This window comes from Lagopus leucura, unplaced genomic scaffold, assembly GCF_019238085.1.
Source record: "Lagopus leucura isolate 7727_CA_CO unplaced genomic scaffold, USGS_WTPT01 Super-Scaffold_100157, whole genome shotgun sequence".
Taxonomy (NCBI): domain Eukaryota; kingdom Metazoa; phylum Chordata; class Aves; order Galliformes; family Phasianidae; genus Lagopus; species Lagopus leucura.
Window position 1 is genome coordinate 24,918,363 of NW_024962334.1, and position 25,672 is coordinate 24,944,034.

Here is a 25,672-nt window from a genome sequence, read left to right on the forward strand (position 1 = left end):
GTGAGGGTAGAACCAGGGCAGCTGAATCAAACAAATGGATATTCCATACCACATAGTGTCATGCTCAGCAGTAGAACTGGGGGAGATAAGCTAGAGAGAGTGGCCGCTGCTTGAGGACTGGTTTGGTATTGGTCAGCGAGTGGCAATAAACTGCATTATGCATCACAATTTTACACTGTTTGATCATTATTATTGCTTATTATTATTTTCCTTTTATTTTAAGTGGTTTTTATCTTAATCCACAAGTCCTTATTGCTCTCTATAACTACCTGGAGGGAGGTTGTAGTGAGCTGGAGATAGGCCTCTTCTCTGATATATAACTGGTGATAGGACCAGAGGGAATGGCTTCAAGCTGAGCCAGTGGAGATTCATGCTGGATGTTAGGAAATGCTAGCAACAGTATCAGGGTATTTATGGCAGTTTTGTGTCATTCTGTCACTTGTTGATCCATGTCCCATACTAATGTTTATTACTTTGAACACTTATTTCAACTGCTTTTTATCTATAGCTTATTTGCTCAACTCTGCATCAGGACAAGATTATGATGCTCCCTTGACACCTCAGTATTTATTATTTTAACATAGGTGCAATTTTCCAGAGTTCACATCATAGTTTCTGTGTTGTAATTCTGAAAATAAATGAAGAGAATAATTTTGTATTCAGCTTTGCTTATGTAATATCTATATATTTTAAAATACCATGTTTGCCCAATTACATGTGGCAAATCTTAGGCAAAAAATTATAATAATACAGCGATTTGTGATTAAATTTATTTTCATTCTGGCTAACCCCTCAGTCTTTTAAACTTGCATTTACTGTTTATAACAATACTGAATTGTTTCAGTATAGCATACGAAACACTTGCATTAAATATCCTTTCTTATCTTCCTTTAGGTCTATTCAACATATTTATTATCAGAGAGAACATGGGTTATTAGTTCATTAAGGGAATCGGGGCACAGGAAGGCTAATTAAAAATGAAATACTTACTCTGCTGTAAAACAAGGAATGTATTGAAAGTTTAACAATAATCCCTGCTAAAAATAGTATGCATTTTGTGAAGAAATAATTTGTTCTGCTGTAGAGAAACGAATTAGTCTCATCATGTGATAGCTATGCTGAATTGTAAAAGGAACACCAGACTTTGTTGCAGGAATTAAAACACCATCAGTTGAGTTAATGAAGAGCATACAATGAACATGATCTCATTTCTGCAATGCATTTAAAATTAAAACCATTTAAGAACTATTGCAAAAATCATAATTTAGCAGGAAAAAAGCCCAATCAAACAAAGCAAATGTTTACTATCTATTTTAATTACTTACTGCTTAGAGGTATGCATTAGGTTTATTTATTGTTTGATTTCTAGTTCTTTCTTTTAATGGTTTAAGACTACAGTGGCTAATGGCCCATTTTGAAATCAAATGAATGCAATCTTTTGTATTTCATTATGAAACCATTTGGGATCATTTCATTTTGATAGCATCTGAAGATTGCTACTTGAAATTGCAGGTTATCTGCGGGATGACAGTGTGAAAGATAACATGAAACACAGAAGAGGAATTTCTTGCGCTTTTTAAAAGATCAAACTTTTTTTAAATAAAGGAGAAATAGAGACTAGATTTCTGAATTGCATTCTGAACATGTTGATAAGTTAGAGTGCCATTTTTTTTAATTTAATTTTCTTTCATAGCAGTGCTTACAATGAAATCCTTTTTATGTAAAAGATGACTTCCTTTGCACTCTCTTAGAACTTGGAGAAAGTAAGAAGTGCTCTGTTGGCCAAAGACAATAACAATTTTCTTTCTTTGCATATGTGTAAGAGGGAGTGAGAGAAGGATTGTCCTAAAATCCAACATGCGTATTTATATTTTTCCCTCTACCAAAGCTTTTCATCTAAATTTAGAACATGAGAACATTCTAACAGAGACTGAGAACCCACAGTGCATTTTACCAGTCCCCTTTAGAAATGAAAATTAGATCTTGGCTGGGAGCTTAGAAGTTCTGCCAAAATGCCTATAGCCAAATAAAAAATAATTTGTATTAGAGATCATGGTAGCTTAGATAACTCAATATAGTTAAGTTTTACATTAAAAAAAAAAAAAAAAAAAACAATAATTGCGATTCACAAGGCTGGCAGTCAGTCAGTATTTCCAGTTTGCTGCTGGTAAACCAATTGCCGACAGAGAGGGAAATTACTGTAGGCATATGCTTCTTTAAACTGTTTGACATAATAAAGGGAAATCTTCTCTGAATCTTATCGGTGTAATACTTTGCTATAGCAACCTTGTAATTTTCAGGAAAGTAATTTGTTGAATAGTACCACATTAGCCTAAGTGAGGTGCAATGTACCCTGCTATTCAGCAAGTTTCAATAAATAGGATGTATTCAAAATCATATAAAATATATATAATAATAAAATGTTAATAATTAAATTCCTTTAGACATACGTATGTGAAAGATATGGGCAAACTTTTACATATGCTATGTGTATGTCAGTAAGAAAAATTGAAATTGTGAGGGGTTTTAATGTACGATCCTTCACCAACCTCTTCAAAACAGTTTGCAATGGTTTCTCTAACAGCTTTAGAAGTATGTAGAACATATTTGTCTGACTCTTTTCTTTTTGTGTGTTTCTTCATGTGAAACTTTGAACGACTTTCTTTTGCAGCTGATACAAAACTCACTAGACATACCTTTTTTATACATAGAAATTACTTCCTACAGTTAATAAGAGTGATGGAGACATTAAAGTTGGAGTGTATGTAGAAGCATCTTTAGGCAACAGAGATTGGGCTACTGATGAGAGTATTTTGGAAACATGATAAAAATTATCACTTTAACTATATGGGAAATCTCAAAGGAATAAGCTTCTGCGTGAATACGGGTATAAAAGCCAGACAGGTGTAAATAGTTCACTGTATCTGAATTTATATATGGATGTTAAGAGAATTTAAGTTGCCATAAATTGTTTTTTGTTTGTATATATGCCTATATGTATGTATATGTGCATGTTAAATATATATATAATATTAAATATATGTTATAGAAATATTATAAATGTGTAAATGGACATATATATTAAACAGTAAGATGAAATATTCTGAAATTATTAATAAAATCACGGAATTGAGTTGGAAGAAACCCTTAAAGGTCGTCGAGTCCAACTTCCCTGCAATAACAGGGATGCTACAGCCAGATATGGTTGCTCAGAGCCTGATCCAGCCTGACCTTGAATGTCTCCAAGGGTTGGACATCCACAACCTCTCTGGGCAACCTGTCACAGTACTTCACCCTTATTGTAAAAAACCTTTCTTATATCCAGTGTAAATCTGCCCTCCTTTAGTTTGAAATCATTTTCCCTTGTCCTGTTACAACAGACACAGCTAAAGAGTCTGTCCCCTTCTTTCTTGTAGCTCCCCTTTAGACACTGAGAGACTTTTATAAGACTGCCTGGAACCTTCAGGCTGAACAGCTCCAGCTCTTTATCCTAAACATAGCTCCTGGAAGAAGATTCTTTTGTTATGTTTGGCTTCTGCTTTATGCATGACGTACTTTTTTTTTTTTCTTCCTTTTTTTTGGCTTTGATAAAACCTAAGTCACTTTACCTGAACTAAGGCTGTTACTTTACCTGACCTGTGTCATTCAGACATTGCTTTTGCAGTTCAACAGTGCTTCATCTTTTTGAGTGTTCCTCACCTCACTTCATCCATGTAGATTAAGTTTCTTTGTTGTGGGGAACTCATGGTCCACTCACTGAGCTGAATGCTAACAGCTGAATTCAGTTCTGAATTAGAGCCATCTGCTTTTAAATTTTCTGCAGTATTTCAATAATGTAATCACTGAAAAAAATCCTTGTTCTTTTAGTCTCCATCCTGTTTTTTTATTCAGTGAAAAATATACCAAAATAAATTGTCTTATATTCCACAGATAGTATATAGGGGCAGCTATCAGTTACTTAAACTATGGTTATTTTCAAATCCTTTGGGAACAACTTGTGGAAGTACCAGTGCTGCCACTAACAGTTAATTGGAAAGCTTTTTCTCTCATTTTTGAATATGCAGGTATAATTGTGATTGGAGAAATCTGGCAATAATGTCTTTTGTCACCATAGAAAAGAACAATGGTGACAATTCAATGTTTTTTTTTTCTTGTCTTGAAAGTGTCACATCATCTTAAGCTTGGTTTGATCCCCTTGGTGAAGCTCTAATTTTAATGCTAATGCTGATAGTTTAGAGAAGATTTTTCTGTAGCACGTAGACTGCTTTGTGATCTGTATGCAGAAAATCCAATTATATGTGGTTGTGATGTTACCTATTGCACTTGCTTAGGTTGGTTATTTTCTTTCTTTTTGTCAATGAAAAGCTGCTGTAGTGGAACGTAGGAGAGGACAGTGCTGTAACAGCAGAGGATGAAGGAAAGGCAGCACTTAGAAGAATGGGAGGTTTTCTTGACACAGCTCAACGTTTCACATCTAGTTATTAATATTCAAGGCTGAACAGTGACATGATTTTAAATGGTATAATCTTTTTACTAATATGGGCTTAGAGTTCATGTTGTTGCCTTCCTTTTTGTTTTGTAATTTGCTACAGAGTTGATTTCAGTGGCGTAACCTATACTTTTCAATGGGAAGATTGGTTGATAGGAATAGGTTTTAAATTTGACCTCATGTCAAAATGGTGTTAGATGCTTTACTCGGTTTCCTCAAGTTATATTCTTCCTGTTTATTGATCTGTTGAAGTCAGCATAAAACACACACACTGTACTTTTGGCCAGCTAATTTGGAACGCTTATGAAGTTAACAAATCATTATAAGCTACTTCTAGCTACGTATTTTTTGTCAGTACATCTGAATCCATCAATTTCTGGAAGCCGTTAAAAGCACGGGCTGATGGGAGAAAAAGAAATAAATAGCAGCCTTATTTAATTTTCTTATTAATTTGTATTAATTAGTTAACTTGAGAACTGATAACAATGTTTGAGTGATTTATGTCTTCAAAAAGAAGACCACTGTTTCCTTCCTTGAAAATGGAAATTGGCTTGTCAAACATTTAGATGAAGAATGATCAATCAATAGGATTTTAATAAGGAGAAGGTTTAAAATTGACTGAGGTTGGCTTTTGTTTAAAGGTGATTTGGTATGTGCAAATTACTAAGCTATCCCAGGAGAGGATGTTCAAAAGCAATAATGGGCACTGATTTTCTTCGTTTATTCCATTCTCTGTCTTTCTGTTCTCCTTGCTAGGGATTTCACTACTCTCTGTTGTCTTTGAAATGTTCCTGCCTGTGTTTCAAGTACTGTATATATTCTACTCATTTTTACAGCTATCATTTTTAACTATTATTTTTTACCATTGAGGAAATTGTCTGGATAAGCTTATTTATTTATAATTTATATTATAATATATTTATATATTTATAATATTTATAATATATTTATAATTTATATTATAATATAAATTCATGTTCAGCATAGGGGCTAGCTGTTCCCATTGATTTTAAAAATTTTGAAAAGTATATGCGCACACTGGGGTAACAGAGCTGACTTGGAAATCCCCCTTGATGTCCTGCATTTGTGTGTGAAAATTCAGTACAGTGGGCTTGTTGATCGAGAACTGATTCTATTTATTTTTCTTCATTGGTGAAGTCTGTAGTAGACTTTTCTGAAAGTGAGGCAACTAAAGCTAGGTAGCTAGATTTAAAAAATGCTTCATTCTTTTTGAAGTCATAATTACATGGGTAAAAAACCATAGGTATGTATCAAACGTGCAAAAAGATTAACGATTAAAATATGTGCAGAAATTCTGATTGTCGCTACTTCCTCCATTTGGTATCTTATCCTAATTCCAGTCTGTTTTCTCAGTTCTTCCTGTCATTTGCTCTTTACCTAGCTTTGAATACTAGTGGCCTATTTTTATGCTCACTTTTGTATCCAGTTTTAAGGTGTTTTTTTTTCCCCTCTCAACAACCTCTAAAGAATTGCATGATGTTACCAAGTTCCAAAAAGATTTCTAATCAAGTGCAAACTTATTTTCAGAGGTTGTGATAAGGACACTGATGACTTCTAATAAAAGCAAATTTCAAGCTTGTTCCCCAAAGCACAGGTTGCCAAAATTGTTTCTAAGTGACAAATTTCACCAATTTCCTCATGAAAAATATTTCTTTTTCTGTTAGCACAAGAAAGGAACTATCGTTTCTGCTCTTCATTATAAAGAATGGAACAACTACAAAAGCCATTTTTGTGCTTTTTCTAATTCCTATCTTTGTCTTTATAGGATAACATTGCTCTGACACTGAGAATTTGGCAGTTTTAAACTGAGAAATGCATTCGAAAGAGAAATGTATTTTAGTGATTCAGACCTCACTACAAAACCTGACCATAAGTAGTACTGTGCTTCTGAATTTTGTGTTTGATTTAAATTACTTTTTAGGTGTGGTCTCTTCAAGAGAAAATTAAGTATAGGAGTTTTCTCCATCAGATTCTGAATAAATGGAAAAACTCAATCTTTTTCAATAATCTACTATCAGTGCAGTTGGCTTCCTAATGAAAAATGCATGCTGCCTTTATTACAGATAGGCAAGCTGCAGCAGATGTGACTAAAGAGATCTCTGAATTGATGAGAAAAGGTTCAGAGATGACTCTTCCAAATAAGAAACTTCAGAGATGCTTTTGCATCCAGTTCTGATACTTGCAAAAGTTCTGCTTCATGCAGCCTGCTGCTGGAGCCAGTGTAATCTGCATAGGAAGTGCAGTATTCATTCAGAATGTAGAAGCAAAGTGGCACTAGTTAATTCGGTGCGACCTTCTGCCGTTCTCTAGCTTTATCTACTAGCAAGCAGAACTTCATATACCTCCTTGCAGTACTTTAACATGTGCCTTCTTATAAAGAATGTTTTTTCACATGAATGTTCCAGGCCAGGGGTATTGATCTTTCCCTACCAAAGGGGTTAGTTAAAAATATTTTTGGTTCCAAAACTGAGAAAACTGCTCAAAACCAGCAGCACATAAGTAGTTGAATCATTTAAGTAATACCTAAATTTTGTCTTTTTGCATCTGAAGAAAAAGCCTTAAAATGAAAGATTGGCTAGGCAAATTTTCACCAATGTACTACCCTTCAACTAGCTTTTAAAGTAATGAACAAACAATGCAAAATAGAACAAAAATTATCCAAGAATCACTTATTTTCCTTAATAAAAAGAATGCATTTGTCAAATTAGAGCTAGATCATAGAAACATAGAATGGCTTGTGTTGGAAAGGAGCCTTAAGATTGTCTAGTTCCAACCCCCTGCTATAAGCAAGGGTGCTTCCCACTAGACCAGGTTGCTCAAAGCCCATCCAGCCTGGCCTTGAATGCTTCCAGGATGGGAGCATCCAAAATCTCTCTGGGTAACCTGTTCAGGTGTCTCACCACCCTTACAGTAAATAGTTTTTTCCTAATATCTGATCTAAATCTCCCAGTTTAAAATCATCAGGATGCAGTTGGCCTTCTGGGCTGCAAGCGCATGCTACTGACCAATGTTGAATTTTTCAACCAACACTCTTAAATCCTTCTCCTCAGGGCTGCTCTCTAGCTATTCTCCTCCCAACCTGTATCTGTGCTTAGGTTTACGCTGACCCAGATGCAGAATCTTGCACTTGTCCTTGTTGGACTTCATCAGGTTGGCATGAGCCCACCCCTGTCCAAGTCCCTTTGGATGGAATTCTTTCCCTCTTGACATCTGCTGTTTGTACATTTATGCATGTAGAATCCTCATTCATGTTCTAAAAATAAGTTTTTCTTGTTGTGAAGATTTTGAAGTAATTATTTAGAAACGTTGACATGTTTATATATTTTTAGTGTTTTCTTCTGCATAACTCTTTCTTCTACAAAACTTACATATATAACTTAAAAAATTCTGAATTTGTCCAGAAAATCTAAGAATGATGTAAGTTTAAAATGCACTGTGGTACTACTAATGTTTTCCAAAACAGTTTGTCTGTCAAAAATAAAACATTGTGTGACTTGTATGAAAGAGGCAAAAAAATTGCTAATCTCTCTCTTTTTTTTTTTCATTACAAGTTTGAAAGAAAGATATTTAATAATATCACTCTTTGAAAGGATAACATCAAGGTCTGTTACCTTCTTATCTTCTGTGTAAGATTTAGAAATCCCTAAGTAGTATATTATGACATGGTCAAGTGTGACACCTAGAGGCTATATGCTTAGGTTCCCTAAAGAGTAATTTTTTCAGCTACAAGTTTTGTACAAGACATTTCATTTTGAAATTCAGGAATGAATCTGCCAGGTTTTGAGAGACAAAGTACATTGTGATATATTCAAAGGTTGTTCACATGTGTCGTATTTCTTGTGTCTTCTCTAATTAGGCTCCCTAGCTTTCATATAAAGAAAAATAATGGAGCACTTCTGAGTCTACTGGAGATGCTCAAAACTCCACAGCCTGAAAGGACCCTGTACAATATATTCTGGTCTGGAATTCTCTTGTAAAATTCTTGAAGGTATCATCTCGAGAGAATCATTTAACCGCACTTCCAGCTGTAGTAAAATTTTTACAAGCAAGTTAGGGTCTTAAAAAAATGCAGAACTAGAAGTCTTGGTGAGTGAGTTTATGCAGGGGGACAGAGAGAAAACAAGCTCATTTGAGTTGTTATTTGGGTTGTTTAGATAATGGAACTTTCAAAATAAGCATATAAGGCAACATGCCACACCTAATGCCTTCTCTGAAAGTCAGATGTGCACTGTATGAGTTTACAGTGGATATATCCAAGGGCCCACTGCATCCTTACAGTGGTACTCAAGAGTGTCCTGACATGACTTAATTGGGTCAGTAGGTTAAAAATATAGAACTCTTTTCAGAAATGGGCATTTGTTGGTTATTGCCTGTAAGAAACTCATTAAAACCATATTGTGGGGTATGGGAACTACTAGCCTATTGAGGGAAGGGATTGTCCAACTCTGCTCTGCAGAAGCATAGCCTCAGTGAGAGCACTGTGCAATTTTGAGTCCTACAGCGTAAGATAGGCAGAAAAATATTAGCATCCAAGGGTGTGCAGCAAAGATGTGTCTAGGCAGCAAGATGTATGAGGAGCAGCTGAAGTCCCTTGGTTTATTTAACCTGGAGAAAACTGAGGAGGCTTCATGGTAGCCTACAAGACCTCATGAGGGGAGTGGAGGAGAAGTACTGATTTTTGCACTCTAGTGACAGTGATATGACTCAAGAGGATGATGTGAAATTGGATGTTAGGTGAAGGTACTTGATCAGGAGAGTGATTGGATCCTGGAACAGGCTCCCATTGGTAATGTTTACAGCACCAAGCCTGTGGGAGTTCAAGAAGCATTTGGACAGTGCTCTCAGATAAAGGATTTGAATTTTGAATGGTTCTGTGTGGAACAAGGAGTAGGATTTGATCTTGTCCCTTCCAACACAAGATATTCTATTATTCTAATCCCTCTTTCTGGAGAAAGGTAGTGAGAGGTAGTCAATTTATATTTAGCAACACTAGTTTTTTCATAGCTATGTGAAGGGAGAACATCTTTTCTGATATAAATTTCCATAATCAGAGTTCAGATTAGGAGGAGTTTAAATATCCTACATAAGAAATGAAATAATCTTCATTCTTTAGAATCTGGTTGAATTTTCTGATATTTCAGTCTTTAAACAGCACAGACAATTTAGAAAGGAAAATGCAAGAGTTTGTAAAATATCTCCTGTACATCTAGAAGAACAGACTGACACTTTACTGAAGTTGTTGGCTTATGCAGGGCCTACAAAGTTAAAGGTGGACAGAAGAGATACTGGACATGCATCCCATTGAGTATTGTTGAGTCTAGAGGCAGATGTGCTGTGTGCGTGTTGTGGTCTTTTTATGCTTTTTAATTTTACTATGTTTAGAAATATGTCTTCAGCACAGAACATAAGATGATCTTGAAGCTCTTAATCATGGCATTTCACAGACAGCAACAGGTTTATGAAATGGGACTGCCTGCTAGTACAGGAATGTACTAGTACTAGCAGGGAGATTCTGTCTGGCAGGCAACTTTTCATACACGGTGGCTATACGATTTGTATTTTGATCTCATTTCTCTTTTCACTAAATAAAATATAGCATGCACTTGTTTTTTTTTTTGTCATGCTCTGACTGTTTAATGCTAGAAAACAAGAACAAAGTAATTCTAATGTTTTATGACTAACTCTACCTTGTTTTCATGAGTGTCTTCGAGATCAGTCATTTTTCCCTAGAAAACAAAAAAAGTGCTAACTTGTCATTCACATATGAGAGCATTTTACTGACTCCATGTGGTTGCAGCGCCTGAAATAAATAAATGTATGTGAATACAAGTCTATGGAGATTCGTTTGTTGATGCTCTAAGGTACAGCACTGACATTGTTTTGTACTGATACAGAGATTAATGTTGATTGTAGTTTATTTCTATGCTTTATCAGAGGTTTCTTTTTGGAAGTACATAAATTTGTATTTGGGAACATCTAAACTGCAAACAATTGATTATTTATGATCATTAGATCATAATTAGATCATTGTGAGCTGGAAATTGTGGTTGTGCTGGGAAAAGACCCTTGCACACTATAGCAAGTAGGTCAGAATATGTTGGGCACACTGACACGGAAAAGGCTGCCAGCAACACTCTCATGTTAGTACATTTGAAGCATAGGCATCTACCTATTCTTCTCTTGCTTGTGTTTTCCTGTTCTGATTAAAAGATGGATATTTGGGCTGCAAAAGTGGCATAGCTCAGAGTTGTTTACAAAAGACAGCTTTTCAAGAATCCTTACTACAGTTAGATCTATGTAAGGTATATTCCCAGTTTTGCCTCCTTTCTTTCTCTCTGACACATTTCTAAACAGTTTTAAGTGCATAATAACTTGTTACCAACAAAGGTGAAACTAGTTTTCTGTACTTTATTGATCTTTGTTAGAACAAAAAACAATACAGCCCTAAGGAATAGCATACAAATATTAGTTGTCATAATCTTTATGAAAAATTAAAAAGTATGTGCTTTTGTTGCATAAATACAAGAAAATATTTGAATGTTTGTGTATGTGTATTCTCTCGCATGATACTGCTTTGTTCTGCTGTCAAAAACCACCTTGATTCATTGAGTGAACTATATGAATGATCTGTTTCCTGATAATGTTTCCAGATGTTTCAGAGGTTTTCTTTAGATATTCATAAAAATTCTAGGTAGAATTCATTGCTGTTAAGAACTCTGAATGTGGTGCCTATACCCGTAGTCACCCTGTAGAATATAACTTTTTCCTCCTTGTGTATATTTCCAGCTAAAAAGCCAACATCTTTAATCTTAATTTTTCAAATGAGTGTATAAGTAAAGTGTATTTTAATTTGACTGAACAAGTCAATGAAGTTGTCACAGATTTCCTGGTGATTACAAAACTTTTTTAAGCCCTTAAATTTATTGTAATATTTTTCAGAAATTATGAAGATTGCATTGTCTTTATTAGATTGAATATTTTAATACTTTCAATGTGGCATGAAAAGCAGTGTGCATGTGAATAACTTAACCTGCCATTTACCTGTGGAATTGCTACAATTCTATTAACTCAGAGGACGCTGTTTTGACAGTATTCCATCTAGCTCAACAAAACACAGGATGAAAGGGTCTCCAATGCTTCCTAAATTGAACGCAGTATGATGTAGTAGGAGCAATTAAAATCTATTTCCAGAAGTGCTTTAGCTGAGATTGCAAGTTCTGCATCAGGATGCTATAAATTTGTTAAGATCATGGCTTTCTATGTATCCCTTATCAACCTATAATCTCCTGATTGTTGCCTGTTTTTCAACAGCTGAGGAACAGTAATCCACACTTGCTTATCTCTCTTAATCACAGCCTCACAGTGCTAGAGCTCTCTGAGCCTTTAATTCCCTCTTAGAGGCATAACAGAGTGGAAAGTAAACAAAGACGAATTTGCAACCTTCAACATTGCTAATTTGCTCTGATGTCAGAATATTTAAACAGGCAAAGACTTGGGAATTATTTGATCATGGCTGATTTTAATCAAATGCATGTGAAAAGGCTGAGTCTGAGAAGGTTGTGCAAAAATGACAGGCGTCCCAAGAGAGGTTCACTGAAGGTTTCTTCTTTAAACAACAATAGCTCCATCATTTTAAAACTCTGGATCATGTGCTCTTGCAGTGGTGTTTTTTTTTTTTTTTTTTTGTGTGTGTGTGTGTGTGTGTGACTGCTTGCATTTTGCATTTTGAATGGAACTTTTTGGATATGGTAACAGATTTCTTGAAAATTTCTCATTTGCTTTGCAGTTTATAGATGTCTGAAACCTGATCTTTAGGCTTGTTAATGCATGTGTTCGCTGGGCAATGGGTGGGAGAGATAAGAATGCCTAATTTAAAAGCTTTGTCTCTCTGCACGTTTTTGCATCATCATGACAGCCTAATGTATCCTGAATACTTTCATATGTAAAACTCAGTGTGTGTTTTAAAAATGATTGATAACTTGATCTTCAAATTACTTTAAATTACACAGTTGACATTTATACATGTATATATGTGTACATACTTGCTGGATAGGAAGGGATGTTATTTTGCATTATATGTTACATGCAGACCTCATCTACCACAGAGATGATGTGCTTACACATCCACACACAGTAGAGAGCTGCACTTTATTACCTGAAACAGATCTGACAAATATGCGAATAAAGTTGTAGGTTGTTCTTTTGTTTTGTTATTCCTTTCATTTCCCTCTGTGGAAACTTAAATGTCTATTTAATGCATGAGTAACCATTTACTTTTTGTTGCTTACAAAATGGTTAATGTAGCATGTATGTTGCTTTCAGGACAAGTGTGTGATGCTTTCCTAATTAATATAATATTGCTCCAGTGTATCTGTTCTGGTTGCAGGTCTTGTGTTTCTGAAGCACGTGTGGTGACGATTTCTTTTCTTCTTAGTGTGTGTCATTTGGGCTATTCCAGGGAGAGATGCCTGGGAAGCCAGGCTTTTACAGTCACACTCTGTGTTGAGATTACAGCGCCGGGTTATTTGTGTTCCTTCTCATCCCTGTTTCTCTCTGTCTCGCTTTCTCCAGCTGGTGTAAATGACTGCTGCCGCCTCCCAGCGCAAGATAACCTGCTCAGTCAGCTGGAGCCCCCTGCGGACAGCTGTCTCTCTTTTAGCTGATGGAAAACTGCTACTAACCGCTGAATGGAAGAGCGTGGAGCAGCAACCATACTAGCAGCAGCCGCTGTAGCAAGAGCAAGCGAGGACTCTATTGTTCCCGTGCGTTAAACAGTTTTTCCTTTACAACTGATATGCACAAAAGCAAGATAGAGGCTTTCAGCCTGCTTCTCCCTGCGAAGAAATTTTGAAGAGGGGAATACTATTCGGAGGAGGTTTCACGGTCAGGCTGTGGGCTTTGGACGCGGGCTGCTGGAGGCATGAGGCTGAGCGAGGGGAGCTCTGCTTTCTCCCGTGGGCCGGGGCTCTCCGCCCCGCCAGCCCGTTGCATGGGAGTGCTGGTGGTCCTGCTGCTGGGGAGCTGGGGCACTCGGGCACAGAGCGAATTCCAAACTTCGTCCGTCTATCTGTGGAAGACCGGTAAGTAAGGATGCTGTACAAACATAGTAGCAGTGTTGCTGTTGCGTAGTAGCCTGTTTAGTTTCTGTTGCGAGCTGTAACCTTTTTGTGTGCTTTGTGTGCGCAGAGAAAGAAAGTTAAATGTGTTAGTGATGTTAACGCGCAGGATTCTAGGAAAGCAAAGTGTGTCGTTTACCAGGGTTCCACCAGCCAAGCAAATATGGCAATTAGAAAACCTTACACTTATGGCTCTGTGAAGTGTTTTCTGGGTGCGCTGAGGTTTTTGATTTTATTTAGTAGCTCTGTGTTGTATGTAAATAGCAAAGGTCAGGGCTCTAGTGCCTGCTCACAATGGAAAGGACCATTTGTTACAGTTGAAGTCAGCAGTGTTAACAGTGCTCTAAAAATATTGGCATTTCACAAAGAAGGATGTAACACAGCGTGTCTAATCTTTATGCTGCGTGCTGACATGTAATATATTCAGTGTGGTAATTGATGGGGAGTTGGGTTTGTTAAATTTAGGTTTGTTGCACAGTATATAGGACACGTGAAAGCTAATGATGGATTAGGTGAAATAATCCAACTGATGCCAGATCTCATAACCAAAGAGCCAAAGGCAAACAGACTATGTGAATTCAGCACCACACTAGATAGATAATTTCCTTTACTTTGGTGCTAATTAATTATGTGTATGTTTTAAAGATTGCAGTTGTAACACTGTTTCAACCTTAACTTTGCTTTAAAAATTAATGAGGTCTATCTTGTGTCTATCAGTGTGTTAAACTAATTCAGAACCTTAACGTGGAGGAATATGTGCAATTTAGTTCCCTAATATGGTGTTAGTTCCTATGTAAGATTCCAAGTCTTCCAAGTCTCCTCTAAGAAATAAAAAAAAACTGGTTAGTAATTCACATTGGCTTGATAGTTAGCTTTTTTTTCCCTGTATGTTGATAGTAATAAGCCAACCCCAAAAGCAGACATTTGTTTAAAATTTGCTTTTCTATTAATTAATGATAAGATAGTAAGAGAGTGCAAATTAATCATTTCTTTGAAAAACAACTTTGAGAAGATGGTCTCTTTCCTGGATGGAGCCTTCTGCCATGAAAACAGATCAATTCACAATCACAGCAATATCCTGAATTTTTTAAGAGGCTCTATCCATACAGCAGCTCAAGCGAAGGATTAAAAGGGAATTCATTTAAACAAGACAGGCTTTCCAATAATGCTAGAAAGAGAAATTTGAGGAAGGGAGAATCCTTTGCAACTTTCACTTCCTTCTGAAAGATGAGTAGTGCAATGGTACTGATTACCCTTTTTTTTTTTTTTTCTTTTTTCTTTTTTCTTTTTTCTTTTTTTTTCTCCCTTCTTTGGCCATTGAAAAATTCCAAATGTAGTTTGTTTCCATTACAGATTTTGAAATACTTGATACATGCTTAACGGGAGGTGCACAAGTTTATAGGAAAATATAGTAATAATAGTAGCATTTTGCATTTAGGCATTTGCTAAGCATTTGGAGAATAAACTCTCCAGTATTTTATTGTCTCCATTTATTAGATTGTATTTAAAGATATTAGCAGTAACATAGATTGAGTAAAATAACTACAGTTAACCAATACTTATGAAAATGAGGTCCTGACCTGCTATGGAGTTGCTGTTTACTTTACCTATAGCACACGTGCTCTGAAGTCAGTGAAACCAGGAGAAAATTGTTTTTTTTTTTTTTGTTTCCTCCAAGCTTTTTCCTTTCGTAAGAACTTTTGTTTAGAAGTATGATATAATTACATTGTCTAGTGATCAGTTAGTTTGTACTTTTAAGCATTCCTTTCTGTGACTTCTCTGCTCTGTTTAACCCACAGTAAGGAATAGTATAAGCATGTTCACTGTATAATTTTTAATATTGTAACCTCAGTGATTTGACAATAATGTGATGAAAAACAAGTCAGAGCAGTTCTTTTCTAGCAGTGAATGACAAGATAGAGTGAATAAGGTAGTGCATTAGAAGCCTAATTATATCTTTGAGCTCCTTTTCTTAGCTATTCCTTTGTGTCAAAAAAAAAAAAAAAAAAAAAAAAAAAGGAGAAAAAATACCTTTGCATTTGCTGTGTGCTTTTCATTTACACTGAGGGAGTTCTTGCCGGTAGCTTTGTCTGACAAACACAGGCTATCTTTGTACAGAAATTGACTTTGTAACAAAATGTATTGCTTTTCAATTTCCTATATTTTATTAAATTAGTCTTATGCTAGATCAGGAATAAGAGGGGAAACAGAATAGCCTGTAGGAGCAATTTGGACTTGTGTCATGTGATAAGCTTGTGCTCGTAATGAAGCAATATACCACTTCACTGGATTGTAACCTTGCGGCTTTTAGGGGCTATCTGTGTTTCTCCTGGGGAGAACTAGACATTGCCACACATCTGGAAAAATTGATAAAATATCTTTTCAGCCTGGTAGAGTTGTATGTTACTGTCTTAGTCTCTGATCTCTCTCTCATTCTCCTCTCCTCTTTGCTGGAGAAAGAGGGTGCCAAAATCATCCCAATCAGTGATCAGCAATCCTTATATGTTGACTGCTTTCAACCAGTGTTTTTCTTATAAGTTCATCACACAGATACTGTCTTAATCTACTGGTTGTCTTCAAGCGGTATATGAAATATTTGTGATTTTATTAGCAGTGGATGTCGTATCTTTATGGTATAGTTGGTATAGTAAGGATATTTAGTTGGATATTACTGATTCTTCTCCCTCCCTCCTCCCCCCCCTTTTTTGTGAAACAATTCATCAGTGATCTGAAGGGATATCTAGCACAAAGTGTTGAAATCTCAGCTGAAGTATTAGAGGAGATGATATAAAACTGAACTGAGCAGTAGTGAGCTTGTGCAACTGAGACAATGTTAACTTTTCTTTCTTTGAATGGAATATAAGTCCCAGAAATGTGTAGCTAAGATTGTGTCTAGTAAATCAGCTTGATTTGTGTGTGTGTGTGCTTTCTGGCACATGTTTTTAGTCTTTTTAGTCACTGAAAACTCATGTTTTTAGTTTTTAGAAGTACTGAGTACTGTGAGTACTGTGTGCAATTCTGGGATCTTCAGTTCAAGAAAGACAGGGAACATCTAGGAAAAGTCCAGCAGAAAGCCACAGAGATGGTAAAAGGTCTGGGGCATCTCCCTTCTGAGAGACCTGATTCTGTTCAGCCTGGAGAATAGAAGACCCAGAGGGGACCTAATCAATGCTCACAAATATCTAATAGGTGGGAGCCAAGTGGATGAAGCCAGGTACCTTTAAGTGGTTCCCAGTAACAGAACAAGGAGAAATTGGCACAAACTGGAACATAGGAGGTTCCATACGAACATGAGGAGAAAAATTATTTACTTTGAGTGTGACAGAGCACTGGAAAGGGCTGCTCAGTGAGGTTGTGAAGTCTTATTTAGAGATATTCAGAACCTACCTGAAGGCTTTCCTCTGCTGCCTACTATAGGAAACCTGGTTTAGCACAGAGTTGAACTATGTCTCCAGAGCTCCCTTCCAACCCTTATGATTATGTGATGCATGTCCATTTATTGAGAAACATGCTGATTTTGTTACTAAATTTAGTTTGGCACTAGCTTTTGGAACTGAATTGCATGTATCTGTTTTCTGTTTCTGAAGAGTTTTTGAAAAAGTATCATAGTGTATGCTACTCCTTTACTTCTGTACTGTCTTATTGCGGTGTGTTCTGTTAAGAATGCCTCAGAAAATAATCTGCAGATGTCATGAGGTTTGAGCTGGGGATTCCTTCTCTTATAAAATAGCAATTATGATACCTGGTGTAGTTTCCTGATGCTGGATTTTAGGGTTGGGGATGAGTTACGGGTCTATTCTCTGCACTTTGGAACTTAGAGTTATAACCCTGAGAAGTATTCAATCTACAACTTATAAAATTCCAAGGAATGTTGTAAAGTTCAGGTTAACACTTTTATGGTTTACTGATCTTCAGTTGAGCGTGGAAAGTGTTGTAAGCAATCTGCTTTGAGAAGAGAGATTCAACCAAATAATTTCCAGAGGTCCCTTCCAGTCTCTACCATTTCACAGTATGGGTACTATTACTATTATTTCTACTTTTCCAACTGAAACTGAATTGAATAAATTCTGAAAATCCTGAGTAGAATGAGTATTTGCTTTTGCATAACTATGCTGGAATTATGATGTGTTAGTAGACCTCCAGTGTAATGCATGACATTAAGTTGATCACAGTTGTTAGTCCTTAAACTTCAAGTTTCTTACTGAATGTTCTCATTCCATGCTGTGTATTTTCTTCAGCTAGAAATACACAGCTGGCTTCATTTTCCTTGTCACTGGGCAAAACCATCTGGTTTCATTAAAAGAAACCAAAGAAAATCTTCTACAGTGCAGAATATCTGGCTCTGTATAGCAAAATGAAGAAACAGCTAGATCCCGGAGCTGAGCTGCTGTGTCTGTCTGCTTGATGTTTTGAGGTACATAATAGCAGTTCTTAAATATTCATTGAACAGAATGTACTGTATTAAGAGATGGTGATTTCCCTGATGTGAGGTAGACACACGTCACTAAACACTGGAGTTATGAAGTTGAAAAATACTTATCAGCCAGGACACTGAACTGTTTATAAATGGTTATGTGAATTTGAGACTGTCTGGATTTCCTGAAAAGTATGGTGTGCAAATTTAGGAAAATAACAAAAGTGAGAGTACCCTTGTAGGAGGGATCTAAGATGTTTCTATTCATTATGTTTTGAATTACTTCTGACTTCATCTTCAGTATAACAACAATAGCTCACAAAGTCTTAACAAATATGAATGTTAAAGGAGTATCTGAATAATTCAGACATTTGTGGATATTACAAAATTTTGCATACAAATCAAATGTAGAAAAGCGGTAAGCATGGTGGGAACTTTTATGAGGCATGAAAGATTAAAAATATTATGGTAAAATGGAGTTTGAATTACGTTTTTTTTTTTAAGTATTTGTTGTGAGCCAAGAACACTTAATCGTTTGTGATCTATGTGTTAATAAAATGATCTATTTAGTAATAAAGATGCTTTCTCTAGAGCACTTGGAACCCCTGCTTGCATGGGATGACCTGTTGTGTTCACCAGTGGTTGCACCTCTCAGAGCTGAATGATTTGTAATTAGTTGTTTGGTTCAGATTCATTGTTGTGTTTGATTTCTATGAGTTCCTCAAATATTTCATATTAAATTCTTATTCTGCCTTAACTGTTACAAAGCTTTGAAGAACACTGCATTAGAAACAATGCATTAGAAAAAGAAAAAATACACATCTGTACCCTAATTCAGTAAAAACTATTGTTAACTGCTATTAAATTGTATCATCCATTTTCATTATGTTTTTTTCATATTCAAGAACAACTTATGTTCTTAGTTAATGGCAAACAGTATAAACAAGATTTTGAATTAACACAAGAGTTAATTCAGAAGTAATGCCTCCTGTTTTATTATGCTGGCCAACTGTGTTAGAAGTGGATGTTGATGGTATGACAGTAGAGGCTGAGCCTTCCATTACATTTTGTTGCTGTGTGACAGATGGCAGCAGAGGGACAGTCTGACAAAATGGTGCTGACATGGAAGTATGTATGAAGCAAAGGTATGGAATTGTATTACTCCATGAACAAAAAATGGCATCCATTGACATTCATCAATGCTTGCTAAGTGTTTGTGGAGACTGAACAGTGGATGTGAGCTCAATGAGGTGATGGGTGGTGACAGCAACATAAAAGACAAGCCACGTTCCAGATGGCCATGCACAGCAGTCGCACCACAAAATGAAGAATGCCTTGTTTTGCTCATTTGTGCAAATTGGTGGATTACAACTACGGAACTCTCTGTGGATCTGGATATCTGTTTCAGTGGATTGGAAAGGATGGTGGCAACGTTGGAATACCACAAAGTTCGCAGCAGCTGGGTCCTGTGAACATGAGACATTGTGTCACCATTCTGAGCTGGAGTCAAAACAATGGTCCATGAAGTGGCAAGAATGTAAATTCCCTGTTGATTAAAAAGTTTAAGATGTTGTCCTCAGTGGGTAAAGTGGTGTGCACTGACTTCTGGGATAAAGAAGGGATGATCCTTCAGGATTTCTTGGCATCGTGATAGACCATCATCTCTGACCATTACATAGCAGTGCTAAGTGAACAGAAGTCTTGAACTTCCAGTGTCAGGCTAGAGAGGAAGAAAGCCTTTCTCTTGCGATACAACAATACCAGGCACCATACCAACTGGAAGAGTGGAGCATGTGGCCAATCTTGTCTGGGCTGTCCTTTGGCATGCACAGTATGGTTTGCATTTGGCATCTTTTGACTTTGAAATTTGAGCTGATGAAAGATGGACTGTGTGGGTAATGTTCTCTTAGCAATGATTTTGTCATAGCAGCTGTGAAACAGTGGGTCACCTCCACTGATGCAGATTGTTATGAGTGTGACATGCAGGCTCTTTTTTATTGCTGATGTAAATACATAGCTAGTGGTGGTGATAATGTTGAAAAATATTTTTTTTTGTAGCTGAAAATTTGCTCTCTCAAATAATGTTATTGTGCTCTTTGTAGCCATTGTAGTTTTTGTGAAAATAGGAGGCACTACTTTTGGCGTAATGCAGTGAGGGGTAGAAATTCCTAAATAAAGATTGCCATAGTTGTCGCTCTTTTGAAAACAAGATTGCATATTTTTTCTTGGTTTTTATTTCATGGTGAAGACCATGTATATCCATTTTCTACATGCAACTAAGTATAAGCATTTCTAGCTGCATCAATTTTTTTTTTTTTTTACCCTGTGCTTCATTTATTTTTAAGTCAGCTGCTGCTGTGATCTGTGATGTGCTGTCACCGCTGGGTGTGTTGCCTGCCTACAGGTACTAATATTATTACTGAAGAGTTGCACAAAATCAGCAAGGTTCGATCACACTGTAAAATTGCTTAATCTGACAGTTTGAAGTAATGCATGTTATGCTCTTCAAGAGGGAGACACAGCATTGAATTGATATGACTTAATATGACTTATTTTATCTTATCTCTTGACAAAGGTATTACCTCCTGGATTCTATTCATCACTGAGGTTTTAAACACTGTTGACCAAGTTCCAGGTAGCATAAATCAGTATAATTCTGCTGAATTATTTGGACTGTCTGCAGGTGTGTGATCACGTAGACTTAGTCTGCTGCATAATAATTGCTTTTGGCTGTTTCCTATTTCTCTTTAACAAACTAAGATAAAATTTTAAATATACTTTTTGTGAATAACAGTCTCTAGCCAGAGAACACACAAGTCTACAGTTTTATGTATATGGTTGTATCTTGGTATGGTATGTAAGAACAGATCCTTAGGTAATAACTTGCTCAAAGTGGGAGGCAATAGAAATTCAGAGACAAGAGGTGATTTGGGCATAGAAAACATCTGTAGTATCATAAGTTCTCCTGGGAGAACTGACGCCCAGTGTTCTCAGATAGGTGAGCTAAGTGGTTTCTAGTGGGGCTAGAAGGTCATTACAGGCCCTGCAGGCTAAAGGCTCTCCTTAAGCTCTTTTTGAGCTTTTTCAAGCTGTAACATCTCTACTTGTGCTCCGTCCTCTTGGAGAACTGTGTAAAAGCATCCTACTTCACCTGAAGACCCTAAGAACAATTCTTTCTTGTTCTTTAAAGATGTCAATGACCACATAATTCTCCTTCACTTCTTGATTAAAAACTCCGGTCTCAAAACCCCTTTGATTTTTAACCTCTTGGTTTTATACTTTCCAAAGATAGAAAAAACATATCTATGATTTATAATGTTACATGTTTCAAGGCAAGCTCTGTATTGAAGACTTAAGTACTGGAAGTAAAATTGAAAGGAGGAAAGTTCCTCATCTAACACCTTTGGTTGCTAATATACATGAACTTCACTGAATAAATTTCAGTTCTTAATTTATTTTTCTTATGTGCTTATGACTGTATGTTTTTGCCTGACTGTTCCTGGATCATATTAATGCCTGAGAGTGGGCAGAAGTCCTTCCTAAGAACTCAGTCTAGTAGGCATTTCAAAATGTACCTAAATGCATACAGACAAGCATGATCACAAAGGAGGAGGGAGAGAAATGAACTATCTAATAGCTCTCTGGTTAAAGTGCTTACTTTTCAAAGGTTATGTCAACCTATTTGCCAAAACTCCTCCATCATGTAGCACAAAATATCCCCTTTTGTTTCAGCACTGTGGCTTTTCTTTTTTTTTTCTCTTCTTTTTACGTTCAAGAACAGAGTAAAAGAATTTTGCAGTAATTGCAACTTGAGATGAGAGATGGATAAGCCTATGTCAGTAAATAGAAAACTCTTGATTTTAAAGAGATTATGAAGGAATGATCTAAAGAGACAGATTAGATGTGGAGTCTCAGGGAAAATAGTGAATGAGAAAAGATGCTTTAACTCGAGTCCTGACTGACAGAAAAGGAGTTCGGGTAGTGTCCTTTGTAACGATGAGAGAAAGCAATGAGGACCTATTCAGTGGAAAATAGAGCTCTAGTTAACGTATTATGAACTTGATCTGGTGCCCACATCCATGAGGATGAAAAGAGAAATTCAGGATTTTTAAAATATTAATGTAAAATATGATTTGAGGTTTTTTTATCTTGCTGATTTTGCTTTTGTTTACAGGGTAAGATAAATGCTGCTTTTATTCAAGTTCTGTTTCAGAAAGTCATAGGATAGCTGGAGTTGGAAGGGACTTTGAAGGTCTTCTAGTTCCAACCCTCTGCTGAATACAAGTAAAATAAAAGCTAATGTGAGCTATTTTGTTACCACAAAACAATCCTAGACGCTCCTTTATTTACTACTATCATATGGATACTACACAGCATTAAATGTATCAGTGCCTGGCATTTCACACAAAATCCAGCAAACATTCCAGTGGACTCTGGGCACCAGTTATCACTGTGCATTTTGGAATGATTTTTCAAGTTGTCACTATCCCACAGTATTTGCTTTTTGAGCTTGCTTTATTTGTGTGTTTTCCCAAGGTTGTTTTGGTATCTTATGTCAAAGGAATATTATGGGAAAAACTGTTGTGTTTGGGTGAGCTCAGAGCTTAGGCCCTAATTGACTTGTCCAAGTGGAGAATGGTGCTCTTGGAAACAGCCAGCTTTCAATCAAACAAATACTGGTAAGGGTCTTCCATAGGTATTTTGAAGTAGATAATAACTTTTGTGTATACTGCACAAAGTTGTTTTTTTATGATATTAATTGGAAATAGTTTCTTATGTAATGAGGCATGTTTCGACATTTTAAAAGATTGATGACATCTACTAAGCCAATGAGAAATTTCTTAATGAGATATTATTACTTTTTACTTCCTGTGTTATACAAAATGAAATGTTTATATTACTGAGTAATAATGCAACTCTCCCTATGTGTGCTGGGGAATAGCTATTTTACCACTAAGCCATCAGAGAAATTAAGATCAGAACAGAGAGAGATTGTTTTATAATGACTTTTGTGTTTGTACAGTGCCTAGCACAACTGAATTCTCCTCAGTTGTTGGTGTTCCTATGTACCACATCTTTATACAAAATTATATAATTAAGACCTGTTAAAGAGACTGTTTACAAAGATACAAAGATAAATTATTAACAGTGTAATAGAACATTCAAATAACTTCAACTGACAAAAGCATTTTGAATAGTTGATGCCCAAGATATCATACTAGAAGATAATAGAGGAGAAAATTGTTTTCAGAGGAGAGCAATGTTATGAAAAATCCTGGAAAACAATATTATGAAAAATGTAGTTTTGTCTGCCTAGCAGTTTCAATGTGCATTGTTAGGAGAAAGATAATCTTAGTAGGAAACATTCCTAGAAATAGAATTGTGTTTAAATATTACTTAACATTTCCACATTGGCAGATACGCCAGTCATCCCTTCTTCTATCTATGCCGTAAAACTCTTGTTTGAGCTTAACATGAATGTGTTTTTTTTTGCTGGGCAGAAAAAAACTGGATGAGGTTTAACAAAAGCAAGTGTAGAGTCTTGCATCTGGGGAGGAATAATTCCATGCACCAGTACAGGTTGGGGGATGACCTGCTGGAGGGGAGCTCTGCGGAAAGGGACCTGGGTGTCCTGGTGGATGACAGGTTGGCCATGAGCCAGCAGTGTGCCCTTGTGGCCAAAAAGGCCAATGGCTTACTGGGGTGCATTAAAAAGAGCGTGGCCAGCAGGTCAAAGGAGGTGATCCTCCCCCTCTACTCTGCCCTGGTAAGACCTCATCTGGAGTACTGCGTCCAGTTCTGGGCTCCCCAGTGCAAAAAAGTCAGGGATCTCTTGGAAAGAGTCCAGCGGAGGGCCACGAAGATGGTGAAGGGCCTGGAGCATCTCCTCTACGAAGAAAGGCTGAGTGAACTGGGTCTGTTCAGCCTTGAGAAAAGGAGACTGAGAGGGGACCTGATCCAGGTCTATAAATATCTAAGGTGTGGGGGGCAGAATGGCGAGGCCGGACTCTTTTCAGTGGTGAGTGGAGACAGGACAAGGGGAAATGGCCAGAAACTGGAGCATAGGAAGTTCCGCACAAACATGCGCAAGAACTTCTTTACAGTGAGGGTGACGGAGCACTGGAACAGGCTGCCCAGGGAGGTGGTGGAGTCTCCTTCTCTGGAGATGTTCAAGACCTGCCTGGATGCCTACCTGTGCTACCTGGTGTAGGGAACCTGCTTTGGCAGGGGGGTTGGACTCGATGATCTCTGGAGGTCCCTTCCAACCCCTACAATTCTGTGATTCTGTGTTTGATTATTCTAAATGGAGTTGTGTGTTTTGGTATTGTTACTGCACGGTTCTCAAGATATGCCATGTGCAAGTGGAAAAGGATGAAATGGAAGAAATTAGGATGTTTGGTAAAAATGAAGAAAGAAGTTATGTGAGTGAAGAGCGTAAACATGAATAGTAAGACCAAGCAACCAGCAGTTAGTTTCTGTCTAATGCAGAAATTTTGAGGTTAAGAAACTCAAGAGGCTGAGAGAAGAAAGCAATTGCTATGTGATTAGATAACATGTAAGTTATAAAATATCTTTTTCTAGTGAATCTGTTTTGAATCTATTTCCTCATGACATTTCAAATAATACATACATTTGGGCTCCTGCTTGCACATGTAGATGTGTGTGTTAGTCTGAAACAATTACTGAATACTGTTTTATGGGTCCAATAGCACTACCTTAAAATGCATGTAATGATGGGTCTTCACAGTCTAACTGTGGCACATCTTGAATCTGTATTCTCATCTAATAAGAGAAACATAATGTTAATCTACTAATAACTTATTTTATGAAATTCCAGCTTTGCTATTGCTTGCTGTAACTTACAGGAAGAGTTGAAAGTTGTCCATGTAACCACATCTTTTTTTGAACCCTAAATGAAAGTCATTATATAGTTACTTTATAGACAATATCATTGGGAACACCAGCTTGTTCCTGTAAGATATGCTTGATACCATGCAAGAGATTATAAAGAGAGAAAGAGGGAGAGTGATAAAGCAGCTGAGCGTACAAGGAAGATTTGTAGTCTTTAACTTGACATGGATGAATGGCTTGTGGCTCTTCATTTTTCAACTTGATTTATGAGCATGAATACCTGGGGCACCTGAACCATAAGACTTTCAGGTTATTTTCTATACTGTGTCTTTGTAGTGAGCTGAAAGGAGAAGTCTATGTGCTGTATTGCATGACAATGGTTTCTCTGAAACTCTGAAAAGCATATCAGCAGTTACCATGATGTTGTATTTCTAGAGGTAACTTAAATATTTACTAGTGATATTGCATTCTACTTGGTATATATGAGCACAGATTATAGCTGAGTCTTGGATCTACTTTTATAACACAGATTTAAATTATTTTGTCTGATCAATTAAACAAAATTTTTATTTTAAGGTGTCATTTTTTTTTTTTCCTTATTCTTTCAGTAAAGGAAATTTACACTTTTGTTGTGAGGATGTTATATAGTAAATGCCTTCCCTTGAAAATATTAAATTTCCCTTGAACAGTGTACTGCGTAGTTTCTCTCTTAACACAGAAGTTAAGGCCCTTATGGAAGAGTTCATAAACTGCAGCTTAATTTGGGTAGTAAGGATATTA

General features: G+C 36.6%; 1 protein-coding gene across 1 annotated transcript in view; it reads left to right on the top strand.

Moving 5' to 3' along the window:
- THSD7A (thrombospondin type 1 domain containing 7A) overlaps positions 1 to 25,672 on the top strand; it is a 245,876-nt gene that overhangs the window by 40,605 nt on the left and 179,599 nt on the right. The window contains exon 4 of the mRNA XM_042888490.1: positions 13,082 to 13,590. Coding sequence (XP_042744424.1) covers positions 13,431 to 13,590 — 160 coding nt within the window. The 5' untranslated portion in view covers positions 13,082 to 13,430. The remainder of the gene's footprint in view (positions 1 to 13,081; positions 13,591 to 25,672) is intronic.